This window comes from Carettochelys insculpta, chromosome 3, assembly GCF_033958435.1.
Source record: "Carettochelys insculpta isolate YL-2023 chromosome 3, ASM3395843v1, whole genome shotgun sequence".
NCBI lineage: Eukaryota > Metazoa > Chordata > Testudines > Carettochelyidae > Carettochelys > Carettochelys insculpta.
In genome coordinates, this window is record NC_134139.1 from 117,803,236 (window position 1) to 117,819,461 (window position 16,226).

Below are 16,226 nucleotides of genomic sequence, written 5' to 3' on the forward strand. Positions count from 1 at the left end.
CAGATGATAACTGTAAAACTGGGGCTGGTAGCAGGTAATCATAATACAAAACGGTATTGTGTGTGACTATTTGGATGTAATGTCTCAGCTGCAGATTCTAGAAGAGAAGAACAAGCAACTCCAAGAAACAGTGACAGATTTGGAGAAGAAGCTTGGAGAGATTAGAACACAATGTAGGGAAAAAGAGCTGCTGCTTGTGTGTCAGAAAAAGAAAGAAAAAGACCTGGTCACCACAGTACAGAGGTATGAACATCTACTCCACCAGAGCTTTGGACTCTTGCTGCATTCTGGTGGTTCTCGTTGTTTCATGCCATCAAATTCTTTACAGCTTCACTCCAGCTTTGCACTGATGACTTTTGTGTCACACAGGAAGGTATTAGCACAAAAAGGGTGACAGTGAGGTGCATTTGAAAATATGAGGAGATTTCCTTTGTATTATTTTATCAGTGATCTGCTATGAGAGGAGGGGCTGACCATAACCACGGTCTTTCTTCAGCGGGCATGGTGGAGCAGTACCCAGTGGAGTTTGGTAGAATAAGCCAGTGCTGCAAAAGAGCATTGTTCAGAGATTCCCTCAGTTCCAAGTTAATAAATAACCCTGTACTGGAGTGCAGGAAAGCTCGGGAGAAATTGACTGCAGGGTAAACTAGCCATGGAAGGGCCAAGGGTTTAAAAAATCCGGCATCCCTCTTCTAGTGGAGAGAGGTTTGTATTGAACTAGAAGGATATTGACAGGGAGATTTAACTGCAGCTGGTGCCCTATCCCTGGCCTTACATAATCATCAAAGAACAAATAGGGCAGATGTCCATGGAAAAATTCCAGATGGATGATTGAATGAGGTAAAGGTAGAATGGTTTGTGTTACATTTTTTATACTATTTAATGACATAATTTTTCAAGAAAGAATGTCAATTGAAGTTATGTAATAAAAACAGCCAAAAGAGTGAGTCGTGACAAGGAAGATTTCTTATTAATCTGAGTGGATGTCACTTTAGCTCAGGGCCCCTCACTTGCCTAAATGCACATGCCAGTAGCAGTATAAATGTGTGTAATTCATGAAAGGTTAGCCAGTTGGGACATCTTGCCAAGCTGATCATTGGGTGCATTGTTTCCAGCTTACAGCTGATGCACCTTTTTATTTGTGCGCATGTAACAGGGATGCTTTTGTCTCTCCTGAAAGCCTACAAAATAGCTGAAATGATTTTTGGTTTCTGTATTGGAAAATGGGATTGTCACTGTAATAAAATTTATTTTTGAAAGCTGCTGGGGGGGAAAGCTCTTGGTAGCATGTAGAGCAGGGGCGTTAAATTAACTGCAGAGGCTGGGAGCATTCATCTGGGATAGAAACAGTGTAATGGCTGACATTTGGGTTTTATGCTGCCCCCTGACATTCCCATCATAGTGGGCAGGAATGAGAGACCCTAGTGCTTGGCATTGTAGGGAAACCTGGGCTGCATTGGAACTCACGGGGACCCCACAGGCAACTTGAGTAACGCTGCCATAAGAGCAACCCCCAGGACTGCTCTGACTAATGCTGGAGCTGATTCGGCCCCTAGAGCAGCCCATAAAATGGGCAGCACAAAGGTATTGTAAAGTCACATTTCTTTCCTCCCTCTGGGTGCACCTCCAGTGCCATGCCTCAAGAAGAGATGCAAAGCAGAATCTGGTCCATTTTTTCTTTTTTTTTTTTTTTTTTTTTTTTGGCAGTAGGTGACAAATATTGCAAGGTGGACTATGTAGGAGAACTTACAGAACTTCACTGTGTGTTTAGATTAATCTGTTCTTGTTAGTAACATGGTGACTTCAAGAAATCCTGGATTTATACCACTTACCCACTTGTTGGTTTGCTTACATGGCATCTGGAATGTACTTGTAAAAGTCTTGGTGGGTTTGACGACAGACAAGGTGAAGATGGTTACGGTGGTTTTAAATGTGCCAGTAGAACATACTGCAGTTTTGTTTGCTTATTTTCCCAGCATATTGACTAGTTGCTTTTCCATTCTTATCTCTGAAATGCAGTTTGCAACAGAAAGTAGAAAAATGCCTGGAAGATGGTATCCGCCTCCCTATGTTGGACACAAAACAGCTTCAGAGTGAGAATGAATGCCTCAAAGAAAAGAATGAGAAAGCCACTAAGGTCAGTCTATGAAACTGATTAGATGAACTCTCACAGCATCCACAACCTGAGAATCCTGTATTGTGTTTGTCATATTCTTCTCAATTTTTGACATATGTATTGTCGATTCGGGCTTTCCTTCAACATGTGTTTCTTGGGTCAGCACATTTGTTTTGCATGAATTCTCAATTGTACGAGAATACATAACACGTTTTTGAACAAATGAAATGCAGAGAGACTCTTTACCAATAAACTGGTAATAAGTAAATTGTGATTGTATAATTAGTAATTTCATGATGAAAATTGCGATGTGACTATTAAGCAATACTTGTCTTTTATTTGCTTATTCACAGATAATTTGAGTTTCTGGTTTAGACATTGCTAAATAAGAAATTATAAAATTTATGCTATTGAAAACTCACAGGGTGAATTATCTTTTTGAATATGATATTCAGTTATATTTCCTTTTTAATAGGTCATAGACAATCAACAGAATCAGATTGCTGGGATGATATCAGAAATTAAGGTAAGGAAATGGATATATTTTGCTATTGGTTTAGTCAGTTCAAGTTTATAATTTACTGTTTGCACAGATATAAATATCTGTGTTTTAATAGCATTTCCTTAACCTGAACTGCAGTTATCTGCATTGTCTCAGAGCATCCTAATTTATTCATTATTGATATTTTACAGAGTTTTTTTTTCTTTTTCTGTTGGCCAGATAATTTTGAGGGAAAAAACCATTAGACAAGAAATGCAAATCTATGAAGTAGTATGTAATTTTGCTAACTCCATAGCTGAATTTAAATTTCAAGTCTGAGCAGTATGAAATTGGGCAGCTGAAACTCCTAACGTCAATAAAAATAAGCTGTTTAGCATTTGGAGAAACAAACAAACTGGATTCCCAGCATAAGATGGAAAACTGCCTCCCCACAAGCTGCCTGATGGTCTAGAGGATGTCATGTTAGATTTCCTCAGAACTGTGTGTCACTTTTTATGCTATGGGTGTGACTGCCTGACCTTTAATGACATGTGGCAAGACAGACAAAAGTTGTAGTCAGCTAAGAAGAAGAAATACACATTAAACTACTAAATATGGACCATAAGATGCTGAAAACTAACCATTGCTCTGTTCTGGATGAACAGAAATTTAACAGGCATGGATTTGAAATAACTGTTATTGATCTCTTGCTGAACTGTGGACTGTCTGGTTTACCTATTATTAATAAAGCAATTTACTCAGTTATTTAATGAAAGTGAAGAAGTTTTACCTGACCATTTGACTGATGGTTTAGTAGCTTAACACATTTATCAAGGAAGTACACTGTGCTGGCATATCCCCAGTTCTTCTGTAGTTTTAACTTTCTCATTGCATCTCTTCCCTGCTTCCCAGCATATTACTGGGAGTCATTGAGTATGCTGAGGATTTTGCACTGAGTCAGACTATGTGTTGAGTTGGATGATAGGACCGGTGGCAACAAGCTCTGCTTTATTTATTGATCCCAAGGCTATGTTAGCCCCAGCAGACATTCCATTTCCATTGTCGGTGTGCTGCCATTGGCAGCCTATTTTTACACAGTGTCTTCAGCATGGTATGTTGAGAGATGGAAGAGGGAAAGCTTGTATATCTGACACCTGTGCCCAGTGTATTGTCAGCTGCAGTTGACAGGCTGATCCTGTCCTCACACCTTCTGAAGGACTCCACTGAAGAATGTGGAGTGACACAGGTGAAAATTGGTTTTATATGAAAAGAGAATCTGGCTTATTATTTCCATAAGGTTGCTGAAGAGGCTTATCAGTTTCACTTACCTGTTGCATAAGTTTTGGGTTTGCAGTGTAGAAAACTTTCACTCTTAGTAAATCACGGAGGGTCGGAATGAGTTTGAAACCTGGTGGGAGGACCAAGATCTCAGATGCAACGGGGATCTCTAAAGCACAGTAGAGGGGACAAAAATTGTTTCAGGGATGAGAAGGACACTATCACGGGACAGTTCAGCTCCGGGCACAATTTAGAGCAGTTTCCAACAGCAGACACATTCAAATTGCTGAGTGCTCCACATATACTCCTGTTTTGGGGGTCTGGTGGAGAACGACCTATGCCAGCTGTATGCAAACAAAGGCTGTTTAGGGAATCTTTAGGTTGACTTTTTGCACACAGAGCCATGTTCCCTCTAATTTTTTCCATCCAAGGGCAGAATAAATTTTGTTCTTCTTCGAGTGTCCCCGTGGGTGTTCCACATTAGGTGCCGGGCTCGCCTGGCGCCGCAGATCGGATCTTCCAAGCAGTTTCTGCCGGACCGCACATGCGCCGGTGTGCGCCGCTCCCTTGCGCGCTCCTGGCCACGTGCGCAATCCGGTCCCCGCCAGTTCCTCTTAACCGCCGTCGGCTGCAGACGGAATCCGACTAGGCTACGGCCAAGTTAGCGTATTCAATGGTTTTTAGCTGTTTTCTTTAAAGTTTTCAAGTTCTTAGTCTATTGTTAAGTTAGCCAGTTGTTATTTTCAAAAAAAAAAAAAACAAAAAAAAAAACCACAAGAAACAACAAGCGGGACGGAATTCAGTCTGGTCCTAGTAACAAGCGGAGCACCGGAGGCCAGGAGCCAAGGGCCACTAGCCCTCCTGCTGCGGCAGGCTATCCGAGAGGGGGAAAACAGCACAGAGAAGGTGCTAAGTACCCCATTAACAACTAAAAGACTCACCAACAATGTCTTCTTCAGGATTCAAGAAATGTGAGTCTTGCCGAGAGGCAATGCCAGCGTCTGATGGGCACAGTCACCGTATAAGGTGCCTTGGGGAGTCCCATGTCACACAGAAATGCTCCTTCTGTGCAAAATTAACAGCCACAGCAAGGAAGGACAGGGAGATGCAGCTTAAAATGCTGCTCTTCGACAAGGCCCTCCAGCCAGACGTGCCAGAGCGGCCGCAGCAGGAGGGACCCTCCGGAGCCCATAAAAGGAAAGCTGCCTCCCTCACCCCATCAGCGCAAAAACGGAGGAAAGTCTCCCCAACCCGATCCCTGCTGGCAGCAACAGCGAGCGGGACGGGAGGAGCGCACAGCCCCCAGCAGCAGCAACAGCTGATCGGCGGCGGCACGGAGAGCCACGTGGAGGCAGCTCAGCCTCCGATGATCAAACAGCCACCCCGCACCGCAGGCAGGGCGGCGGCTAAACAAGCGCCGGTACCGGCGGCACTGCAGGCAGTGGCACCGACCCCCAGGGAACCAGCGGTGCAGAGCGCGCAGGCACGCAGCCTGCAGGCACCGGAGGACACCGCCCACGTGGCACCGCCCAAGAGCGTGCCGAGCGCGGCGCGGACAGGGCCGAGATCCCCTGCACGTCAGGGGATGGAGCCACCCCCTCAAGGGAGGGGGAAGGCTGCACAGAAAACAAGGAACCGCAGCCCCTCTCCAGACAGGGCTGCAGAGTTGCTTTCTCTCAGCCCTCCGCTCATGCTGTGGACTCCAACTAGAAGGCAGGGGTCCTCCCAGCCTACCCAGAGCCCCCGTCTCCATTTTTACAACCAGCCTCGCCCTGGCTGGGACCACCCTCACCCTTCTTGGGGTTTGAGCCGCTGGAGTACTATCACAAATCGCTCTCTCCAGTGTCCCATGTCTCTTGACGATCTCACTCCCCCAGACACAGGGGGTACGCACCAAGGGAGTGGTCCAGGTCACCTTCCCAAGAACAGTGCCCATGCTGCCATGGTCGTCCCTATCACGCAGGGCATAGACACCACCGGCATTCTGCCAGGGAAAGATCCCCACAAACGGTCCCGTATCCCCGAGGGCAATTGCGAACGGGGACAGAGACTCAAGTATCTCAGGGGGAACTGGTTATGGAATCCCGAGATTTTCCCTCGCAAGCTTCCAGCGAGCGGATGTACCATCGCCAACAGGAACCGGAAGGGTCCAGAGAGGCGTATCCTAGTGGTTCCTCGCTCTCCTCCCCGGATGAGGCTACAGCCCTGGGGCACGTCCATCCTCCGGACGATCTCAAACAGTTTCAAGAGCTGTTTAAAAGGGTGGCCTTCACGCAAGGCATCCAGACAGCAGAGGTGCAAGAGAAACACCATAAGCTCCTCAAAAATCTGAGACCTCCGGCCTCCTCCAAAATAGCAATACCGCTTGACGAAGCAATCTTGGAGTCCTCCACTACGATATGGCAGACCCCTGCGATTATTCCGCCTGTCCATAAGAGAGCGGACAAGAAATACTTCGTGCCGGCGAAGGGCATGGAGTTCCTGTTCAGCCACCCACAACCAAATTCCTTGGTGGTAGAGTCGTCGCAACAAAGATCAAAGACATCTCAATTCAAGACAGGGGGAACAGACAAAGATGCCAAGAAGCTAGAGCTGTTCGGCAGAAAGGTCTACTCCTCCTCCACACTACTGTTGCGAATGGCAAATTATGCAGCGCATCTAGCGAACCACAGTTTCGACAACTACACTAGGTTAACCTCCCTTGTGGACTCGCTTCCAGAGGACAAGAAACCAGTGCTCAAGGCCATCATGCAAGAAGGCTACGCGGCCTCGAGGACGGGAGTTCAGATCGCCCTGGATGTTGCGGACACAGCAGCACGCTCCACAGCTAGGGCAGTGGTGATGCGAAGGGAGTCCTGGCTCCAGACTTCGGGTGTACCGAGGGATCTGCAGGCAAAGATCGTCGATCTTCCCTTCGACACGCAGAAGCTGTTTGCTGAATCAACTGACCCGGTCCTTCATTCCAGTAAAGATTCAAGAGCCACACTTAGGACCCTGGGGATTTACATCCCTCCATACAGAAAGAAAAAGTACTACCCTCAACAAAGACGGTACCAGTACCAGCCACAGCGTCCCCAGTACCACAGGGGTTACGAACAAGGGCGACATCAACAGCACCAGCAGTACAGAACTCCCAGGCAACGTTCCCAACAGAGCCGTGCATCCTCGGGGCAGGGCCAAAGGCCACAAGTTTGACACACAGATCCAGGGCTGCACCATCACTACCATCGCACAAGGTCATCCGAAGCTGTTATTCCACCATCGCCTCCGACCATTCTACGACCAGTGGCAAAGGATCACCACAGACAAATGGGTGCTGGAGATCATAGCCACGGGGTACGCCATCCCCTTCCAGTTGCTCCCACTGCCACGACCTCCACCCAGGCCCCACCTCCAGGAGGCCTCCCACGTAGCGAGGCTCAAGCAGGAGGTAGACCATCTCATGCTCATAGGGGCAGTGGAAAGAGTGCCGGAGCAACTGCAAGGGAAAGGGTTCTACTCGAGGTACTTCCTCACGGAGAAAAAGACAGGAGGCTGGAGGCCCATCTTAGATCTTTGAGGCCTCAACCGGTACCTGCGCAAGCAACGCTTTCGGATGATCACAATCGCCTCCATCCTTACGGCACTGGACGATGTAGAGTGGTTCTCAGCCCTCGACTTACAAGACGCGTATTTTCACATAACTATCCATCCGGCTCACCGACGATTCCTCCGGTTCATGGTAGGCAAAGAACATTTTCAATACAAGGTCCTACCGTTCGGCCTCTCCTCGGCCCCCAGAGTCTTCACCAAGACCTTGGCAGTGGTGTCAGCCTACCTGCACAGACAGGGGGTATTTATCTTCCCGTATCTGGACGACTGCCTACTCAAAGGGGCCTCAAAGGAGGAGGTACTACGCATGATACGCGTCACAGCAGGCACGTTCTCTTCTCTCGGCCTGGTTATCAATCTGGCAAAATCAAAGATAGACCCCACACAGGACATAGAGTTCATAGGGGCACGCATAAATTCTATTACAGCGAGAGTGTATCTACCAGAGACACGCTTTCGGGCCATCGGCTCCCTCGTGCAAGTCATCACCTTCAGCCCTACGGTGCCGGTTCTGACGTGCTTACAGCTGCTGGGCCACATGGCAGCAGCGACGTTCGTAGTACAGAACGCCAGGTTACACATGCGCAGCATGCAGCACTGGCTGGCGAGCGTATACAAACCGGCAGCACACACCGTTCACAGGGTGGTGTCGCCCACAACAGAGGTGCGCAAATCCCTGCAATGGTGGGTAAACCCCAAGAACATGCTAACAGGGGTACCCTTCCAACAACCACAAATATCGGTTTTTCTTACTACAGATGCCTCCCACATAGGGCGGGGAGCACACATGGGTGAAGAGGTGACACAAGGACTGTGGTCCTCCACGGAACAGTCACTGCACGTAAATATACTGGAGCTCAGAGCAGTGTTCAACGCCTGCAGACACTTTCAAGACCATATACAAGGCAAAGTAGTCGGGATCAGTACAGACAATACCTCCACCATGTTTTATATAAATCGGCAAGGAGAAACTTGGTCCCGTGCCTTATGTGCGGAAGCAGTCTGGTTGTGGAACTGGTGCATCGCCAACAATATAACCTTGAAAGCCTCGTACTTACCAGGCGCTCACAATGTGAAGGCAGATCAGCTGTACAGGCTTTTCGCACTCATGCACGAGTGGCAGATCCATCCCGATCTGCTATGACCAATTTTTCACGCATGGGGCTTTCCCCGGATAGACCTGTTTGCCACTCAACACAACAAGAAGTGCCCACGATTCTGCTCCAGGGCAGGACTGGGACGGGGGTCCCTGGGGGACGCATTCGCGATCTCCTGGAGGGGCCCCCTGCTTTACGCTTTTCCTCCCACAGTGCTGATCCACAAGGTCTTGCAGAAAGCCAGGAGGGAAGGAGCCCGAATGATCTTGATAGTCCCAACGTGGGATCGACAACAATGGTTCCCCCTACTCCTGCGCATGTCGGACCGTCCACCGATGCCCCTTCCGGTGGCGCCGGATCTGCTCATGCAAGCCCAGGGGTCCATAGTGCATCCGCACCCCCAAGGCCTGCGACTACAAGCGTGGTTAATCCATGGCTCAGCTCCCTAGAGAGCACGTGTACGGAGGGAGTGCAACAAGTCCTAGAAAGTAGCAGGAGGACTTCCACCAGGAAGACCTACAAGCAGAAATGGACTCGCTTCACGGCATGGTGTTCTACCAAACAGCTAGCCCCGCTTTCGGTGCCTGTACCTGTACCTGTAATATTAGAGTATTTACTGGACCTCAAGAGAGGAGGACTCTCCCTATCCTCATTAAAGGTCCCCCTTGCCGCCATTTCGGCGTTCAGACATGAAGAGGAAGGGCACACGGTGTTCGCCCATCCCATGGTTACCAGGTTCCTCAAAGGGTTGGTAAACCTATACCCCACCTCGGAAACCGCTTCCATCTTCGTGGAACTTGGACCTGGTGCTTAATGCGCTAACGGGACCACCGTTCGAGCCTTTAGCCACGGTTTCCCTCTGCCTCCTTACAATAAAGACGACCTTCCTTCTCGCAATCACGTCAGCTCGCAGGGTGAGCGAGCTTACGGCAGTTATGGCAACGCTACCCTGCACTGTTTTTTCCAAGGAGGCGGTGACTCTACGGCTGCATCCAGCCTTTGTTCCTAAGGTTTCTTCAGAGTTTCATATTAACGAACCTCTTGTTTTACCCTCTTTTTACCCAAAGCCTCATAACTCTAACGAAGAGGCGCGCCTACACCTCCTGGACGTAAGGAGGGCGCTGGCCTTCTATATAGACAGGACCAAGCCCATCCGGAAAACGGATAGACTCCTGGTCTCTCTCGCTCCCAAATCGAAAGAAGGTCTCTCTTCACAGAGAATCTTGAAGCACATCGTATCCTGCGTAAAAATGTGCTACGAACTCAAGAAGACTCCTTTACTGGCCCCACCCAGGGCTCACTCCACTAGGGCGGTGGCGGCATCAACAGCCTTTTTCAAGGGCATTGCGCTAAAGGCCATTTGCAGAGCGGCGACCTGGTCATCCTATGACACCTTCGCCAAGCACACTACACCCTTCACAGGGTATTCCAAGAGGATACCCAGCTCTCGACAGCGGTCCTCTCGGGGACAAGCTGTACATGATCCGATTGCCCACCTCCTATCTTGGGTTACTGCTGGGTAGTCACCTAATATGGAGCACCCACGGGGACACTCAAAGAAGAAAGAAAGGTTACTCACCGTAGTAACGGTGGTTCTTCGAGATGTGTCCCCGTGGGTGCTCCACTGCCCACCCATCCTCCCCGCTTCGGATCTCTGTTTAGTGTTTTGCAGGAGCATCCGAGGCGGTTGGTCAAGGAACTGGCGGGGACCGGATCGCACACGTGGCCGGGAGCGCGCAAGGGAGTGGCGCGCACCGGTGTATGCGTGGTCCGGCAGAAACTGCTTGGAAGATCCAATATGCGGCACCGGGCGAGCCCGACACCTAATGTGGAGCACCCACGGGGACACATCTCGAAGAACCACCGCTACTACGGTGAGTAACCTTTCTTTATATGCACTCAGGCATGTGTGGATGTGCACCACCAGTAGAAACACATGCTGTCCACTGTGTGGGTGTTCTTGCTATTCAGCTTGGCAGCACTTGAATCTCTTCTGGGAACACTGTCCCAGAGTGGTGCAAAGAGGACACAGTACGACCCAGGTTTGTGCTCTGTCTTTTAAAACTTCTGTTTTTAAGTTAGGATCTCTTTCTTGTCCTGTTTGTAAGAAATATTTGTGCTCCTGAATCACATCTGCTTTCAGTGTTACCTAAACAGATCTTCAGTGTCCCATTTGATGCTTCTCTCTTCCTACTACAAGCTCCAGCACCTGCATCCAGGAATATGCATAAACAACCCCCTGAAAGATCCACAATAAGTCACTCAGGGACTAGGTAGTGAGCACCAGTGGCCTGCTCCAGATGGGCAGCTTTCCATTGATTTCAGAGGGTTTTTGGTGAAGCTCCAGCACATCACCTCCAAAAGAACAAAAATTTATCTTTAAAATCAGAGAAGCTCTCTGCCCAGTTTAACTATGAAGTTAGACTACCCAAGCATCCCCTCTGTAGGACTACTAAAGCTCTGTGTGCTTCTCCACTCTCATTTTGTACTTGTGCTGAGAGAATACATATGGCTGTTTCACCAGTCCTGTTCCTCCCCAGCCGCTCTCAGAATAGAGAAGTTCCAAAGCGGAAATGAGCAATTTCAGATTTGTTAGCTTCAAAGTTGAGATTAACACATGCATACATATACAGGACTCATTTTTTATTTTATTTTATTTCTCTCTGCCCCTTTCCATTTTCATGTTTTGTGAGGGTGGAGAAGAGGGTTTCAGTGTTTTCTTTGGTCCACAGGCTCTGTAAGTCCATATTTACTTGACCTCTGACATCAGCAGTCATTGTGTAGTACTTGTTCTCCAGTCTCCTACTCCTTGGTCCCTCTGGGAGTTTATAGGAAATTGCAGAAGGATTGTTGTTAACGTCACTAGAAGATGGAGGATTTCTTTCCAGAATCAGGAAGCACAGAATATGGTTAAGCAGAAACCAGACTAATATCTTCTTTGAATCTTTCTCACTCGATGTGTTCATCTCCAATTTAAAATTGTGATTTACAGTTTTTCAGTTCAGTATTTTATTAAAACTGCAACTCCTCAAATATTATTTTTGATATTTGTCTCCTGGAAATAAAATGAAAACAAATCCTGCTCTGAACAATTTGTAGCCCCTTTAATTTCCTCTTTATTTGTAATTGCTAAGTAATGATTTTGATCTTCCCTTTTTACTGTGGGAGATTTCCATCCTGGTTAATTTGAGATGTTGTTTTGTGTGCAGTAAATCTGTAGAAATAGAACATGTAGATGGAAGTTTGTTTTTTTTTTAAATTACTGTCTAATAATTAATTTAGATAATCACAAGATTAGCATTTTCCTTTATGCAAAAATTAAAAGGAAAAACCATATTGTACAGAGCAGGTGTTAGCTAAAGCATATTTGGAGTTCTTACTGCAGGGGCCATTTGTGCATCATGACTAATGGGATTAACACAAGTGAATTTGAACTTCACACAGCAAGGCCGTGTCTGCACTCGCCCAAATCTTCAAAGTGGCCACATTCAGCACCTCATTAGCATGCTGCCAGCTGCAGCTCTTCGAAATTGCTGCTTTTCGCTGCCACGTGGCTCGTCCAGACAGGGCCCTGGGAACTTCAGAATCTCCTCACTCCTATCTGCTGAGCCATGGCTGGTGGCATGCTAATGAGGCACTGAATATGCATTTCAGTACCTCATTAATAATCTTCACAATGGCCATTTGCAAGGCTATTTCGAAGATTTGACCAAGTGTAGACGTAGCCCAAATGTATCAAGTCAGTCACACGCAGCAAGAGGGGAAAGGGAAACCCATGGTATTGTATGTCTAGGATGGTAAGCCAGTGGGCTTGGATGTGAGCGTGCAGTTAGACAGGAAGCACTTACCTGAGGTTGAATTAATAATAAGTACCAGGTTCCAATGTTAGTGATCCTTGGGAAATGTCAGTGACTCATCAGCTGGTAACATACATATGATTCAGTGTAATATAGAATTGTATGTGAAATTATTTCCGGAGTATGAATAGAGGTATATAGAAGATGAGTGACAGAATTTTGAAAATCAAATGATAAAAACAGTACTCATTAACAAGTCTTTTAAACTTGGAAAGCATATAGATGAGCCTAAAACAAAGAATGTAAGCATTCATTCATTATGGCTATTGAATGTAAAAATGTCTTTTAGTTGATGAAAAATATCTGGAGGCTATACATGGTGATTTGGCACACCAGAGAAAGTAAACTCTCTTATTATTCACTTTTAAGAAGTCAAAATTTAAAGATAATAAGGAGTCAAAGCTTCTGTATTTGGTTTTGGCGTGTCTGAGTATAGAAGGAGCAGCACCATTTTTCATCACTTTTAAGTTTATGCATTTGAAAATATGTATGTTGTTGGGCGTCAGATAGGCACTGGGTGCGGGCACTGGCTTTTGAATGTAGTCTCAAAGTAATTTCATAGTAGGTCATAAAAAAAGTAAGTTTGGTGGCTTTATCCTAAAACTCCTTGGGCATTTTTCTGTATCCCCAAAGCACTCACTGTACTGTTTGGAATAATACAGCACAATTTGCTATGGCTTCTTCAGTCATTGTTTTACATATCCTCGAGAAAAACTTGGGTTAGAAAACTTGGATGAAACCATTCAGTTCCTACTGAAATTGAATGATAGTACTTAATAAAGAATGATTGCTTTTTTAACCTCCTCGTCTGAGAGAGAGGTGATTATTAAATTCTGCAGGACTTTTCCCGGAGTCCACCTGAGAAATTATTATTCTTCTTCGAGTGTCCCCGTGGGTGCTCCACGTTAGGTGTCGGGCTCGCCCCGGTGCCGCAGGTCGGATCTTCCAAGCAGTTTCTGCCGGACCGCGCATGTGCCGGAGCGCGCCGCTCCCTTGCGCGCTCCCGACCGCGTGCGTGATGCAGTCCCCGCCAGTTCCTCTTTAACCGCCATCGGCTGCAGACAGAATCCGCTCAGGCTACGGCCAGAGTTAGCGTATTTAACGTTTTTAATTGTTTTAAAGTTTCTTCAGTCTTAGATTAAGTTAGTCGGCTGTTGTTTTAAAAAAAAAAAAAAAAACAAAGAAAGGAAAGGAATTCAAAGCTTCCAATCCTAGTAACAAGCGGAGCACCGGAGGCCAGGAGCCTAGGGCCATTAGCCCTCCTGCTGCGGCAGGCTTTATCTGAGAGGGGAACAAGCACAGAGAAAGTGCTAAGTACCCTATTAACAACTCAAAGACTCACCACAATGTCCTCTTCAGGATTCAAGAAGTGTGAGCTGTGCCACGATGCCAGCATCTGATGGGCACAGTCAGTGCATAAGGTGCTTGGGGGAATCCCATGTCACTCAGAAATGTTCCGTCTGTGCCAAGTTAACAGCCAGAGCAAGGAAGGACAGGGAAATGCGGCTGAAAATGCTGCTGTTCGACAAGGCCCTCCAGCCAGACGTGCCGCAGCGGCCGCAGCAGGAGGGACCCTCCGGGGCCCATAAAAGGAAAGCCACGTCCCTAACCCCATCAGCGCAAAAATGGAGGAAAATCTCCCCAACCCGATCCCTGCCAGCAGCAACAGTGAGCGGGACGGGTGAAGCGCACAGCCCCCAGCCGCAGCTACAGCTGATCGGCGGCAGTGCGGAGACTCACGTGGCGGAGATTCAGCCTCCGATGATCAAACAGCTGCCCGGCACCGAGGGCAGGGCGGCGGCCAAGCAAGCGCCGGAACCGGCGGCACCGCAAACAGCGGCACCGACCCCTGGGGAACCGGTGGCGCAGAGCGCACAGGCACGCAGCCTGCAGGCACCAGCAGAGACCCTCCGCGTGGCACTGCTGAGGAGCGTGCCGAGCGCGGTGCAGACTACGGGGCCGAGATCCCTGACGCGTCAGGGGGCGGAGCCACCCCCGCAGGGGAGGGGAAAGGCAGCACAGAAAACACAGCACCTCAGTCCCTCTCCATACAGGGCTGCAGAGCTGCTTTCTCTCAGCCCTCCGCTTGTGCTGCAGACTCCAACGAGAAGGCAGGGGTCACCACTAGCCTATCCAGAGCCCCCATCTCCATTTCTACAGCCAGCCTCCCCATGGACCACCTTCGCCCTTCTTGGGCTTTGAGCCGCTTGAGTACTATCACAAATCGGTCTCTCCAGTGTCCCAGCTCTCCAGAAGATCTCGCTCCCCCAGATGTAGGGGGTATGCACCAAGGGAGTGGTCCAGGTCACCATCCCAGGAGCAGTGCCCGTGTTGCCATGGTCGCCCCTATCATGCGGGGCATAGACACCATAGGCATACTACCAGGGACAGATCCCCACAGACGGTTCCGTATCCCCGAGGGCAATCGCGAACGGGGACAGAGACTCATATATCTCAGGGGGAGTTGGTTCTGGAACCCCGGGATTTTCCCTCGCAAACTTCTAGCGAGCGGATGTACCACCGTCAACAGGACCCGGAGGGGTCCAGAGAGGCGTACCCTAGCGGTTCCTCATTGTCCTCCCCAGATGAGGATACGGCCCCGGGGGACGTCCATCCTCCGGACGATCTCAAACAGTTCCAAGAGCTGTTTAAAAGGGTGGCCTTCACGCAAGCATCCAGACAGCAGACGTGCAAGAGAAGCACCATAAGCTCCTTAAAAATCTGAGACCTCCGGCCTCCTCTAAAATAGCCATACCGCTTGATGAAGCAATCTTGGAGTCCGCCACCACGATATGGCAGACCCCTGCGACTATTCCGCCTGTCCACAAGAGAGCGGACAAGAAATACTTCGTCCCGGAGAAGGGCATGAAGTTCCTATTCGGCCACCCGCAACCAAATTCTCTGGTGGTAGAATCGTCTCAACAGAGATCAAAAACGTCTCAGTTCAAAACAGGGGGAACAGACAAAGATGCCAAGAAACTAGAGCTGTTCGGCAGAAAGGTCTACTCCTCCTCCACCCTACTGTTGAGAGTGGCGAATTACGCAACGCATCTAGCAAACCACAATTTCGACAACTACTCTAGCTTAATCTCCCTCATGGACTCACTTCCAGAGGACAAGAAGCCGGTGCTCAAGGCTATCGTGCAAGAAGGCTACGCAGCCTCGAGGACGGGAGTTCAGATCGCCCTAGTCGTAGCGGATACGGCAGCACGCTCAACAGCTACGGCAGTGGTCATGAGCAGGGAGTCCTGGCTCCACACATCGGGTATCCCGAGGGATATGCAGGCGAAGATCGTTGATCTCCCCTTTGACACGCAGAAGCTGTTTGCAGTATCAACCACAGGGTCCCCAGTACCACAGGGGCTACAAGCAAGGGCGACATCAACAGCACCAATAGTACAGAACTCCCAGGCGACGTTCTCAACAGAGCCGTGCATCCTCGGGGCAGGGCCAAAGGCCACAAGTTTGACACACAGATCGAGGGCTGCACTATCGCTACCATCGCGCAATATCATCCGAAGCTACTGTTGCACCATCGCCTCCGACCATTCTACGACCAGTGGCAAAAGATCACCACAGACAAATGCGTACTGGAGATCATGGCCACGGGTTACGCGATTCCCTTCCAGTTCCTCCCACCGCCACGACCTCCACCCAGACGCCACCTAAAGGACGCCTCCCACGAAGCGAGACTCAAGCAGGAGGTAGGCCATCTTACGCTTATAGGGGCAGTGGAAAGAGTGCCGGAGCAACTCCGAGGGAAAGGGTTCTACTCAAGGTACTTCCTCACAGAGAAAAACACAGGA

At 48.7% G+C, this 16,226-nt stretch overlaps 1 protein-coding gene across 5 annotated transcripts in view; it reads left to right on the plus strand.

Moving 5' to 3' along the window:
- The window catches only part of CEP85L (centrosomal protein 85L), a 235,356-nt gene that overhangs the window by 203,384 nt on the left and 15,746 nt on the right, over nt 1–16,226 (plus strand). For all 5 annotated transcript variants that reach the window (XR_012645059.1, XM_074990679.1, XM_074990676.1 and 2 more), the window contains 3 exons: nt 89–243; nt 2,020–2,137; nt 2,592–2,642. Coding sequence is in view for 4 of the 5 variants with exons in the window: in XM_074990679.1 (XP_074846780.1) it covers nt 89–243; nt 2,020–2,137; nt 2,592–2,642 (324 nt within the window). In the remaining variant the exon portion in view is untranslated. The remainder of the gene's footprint in view (nt 1–88; nt 244–2,019; nt 2,138–2,591; nt 2,643–16,226) is intronic.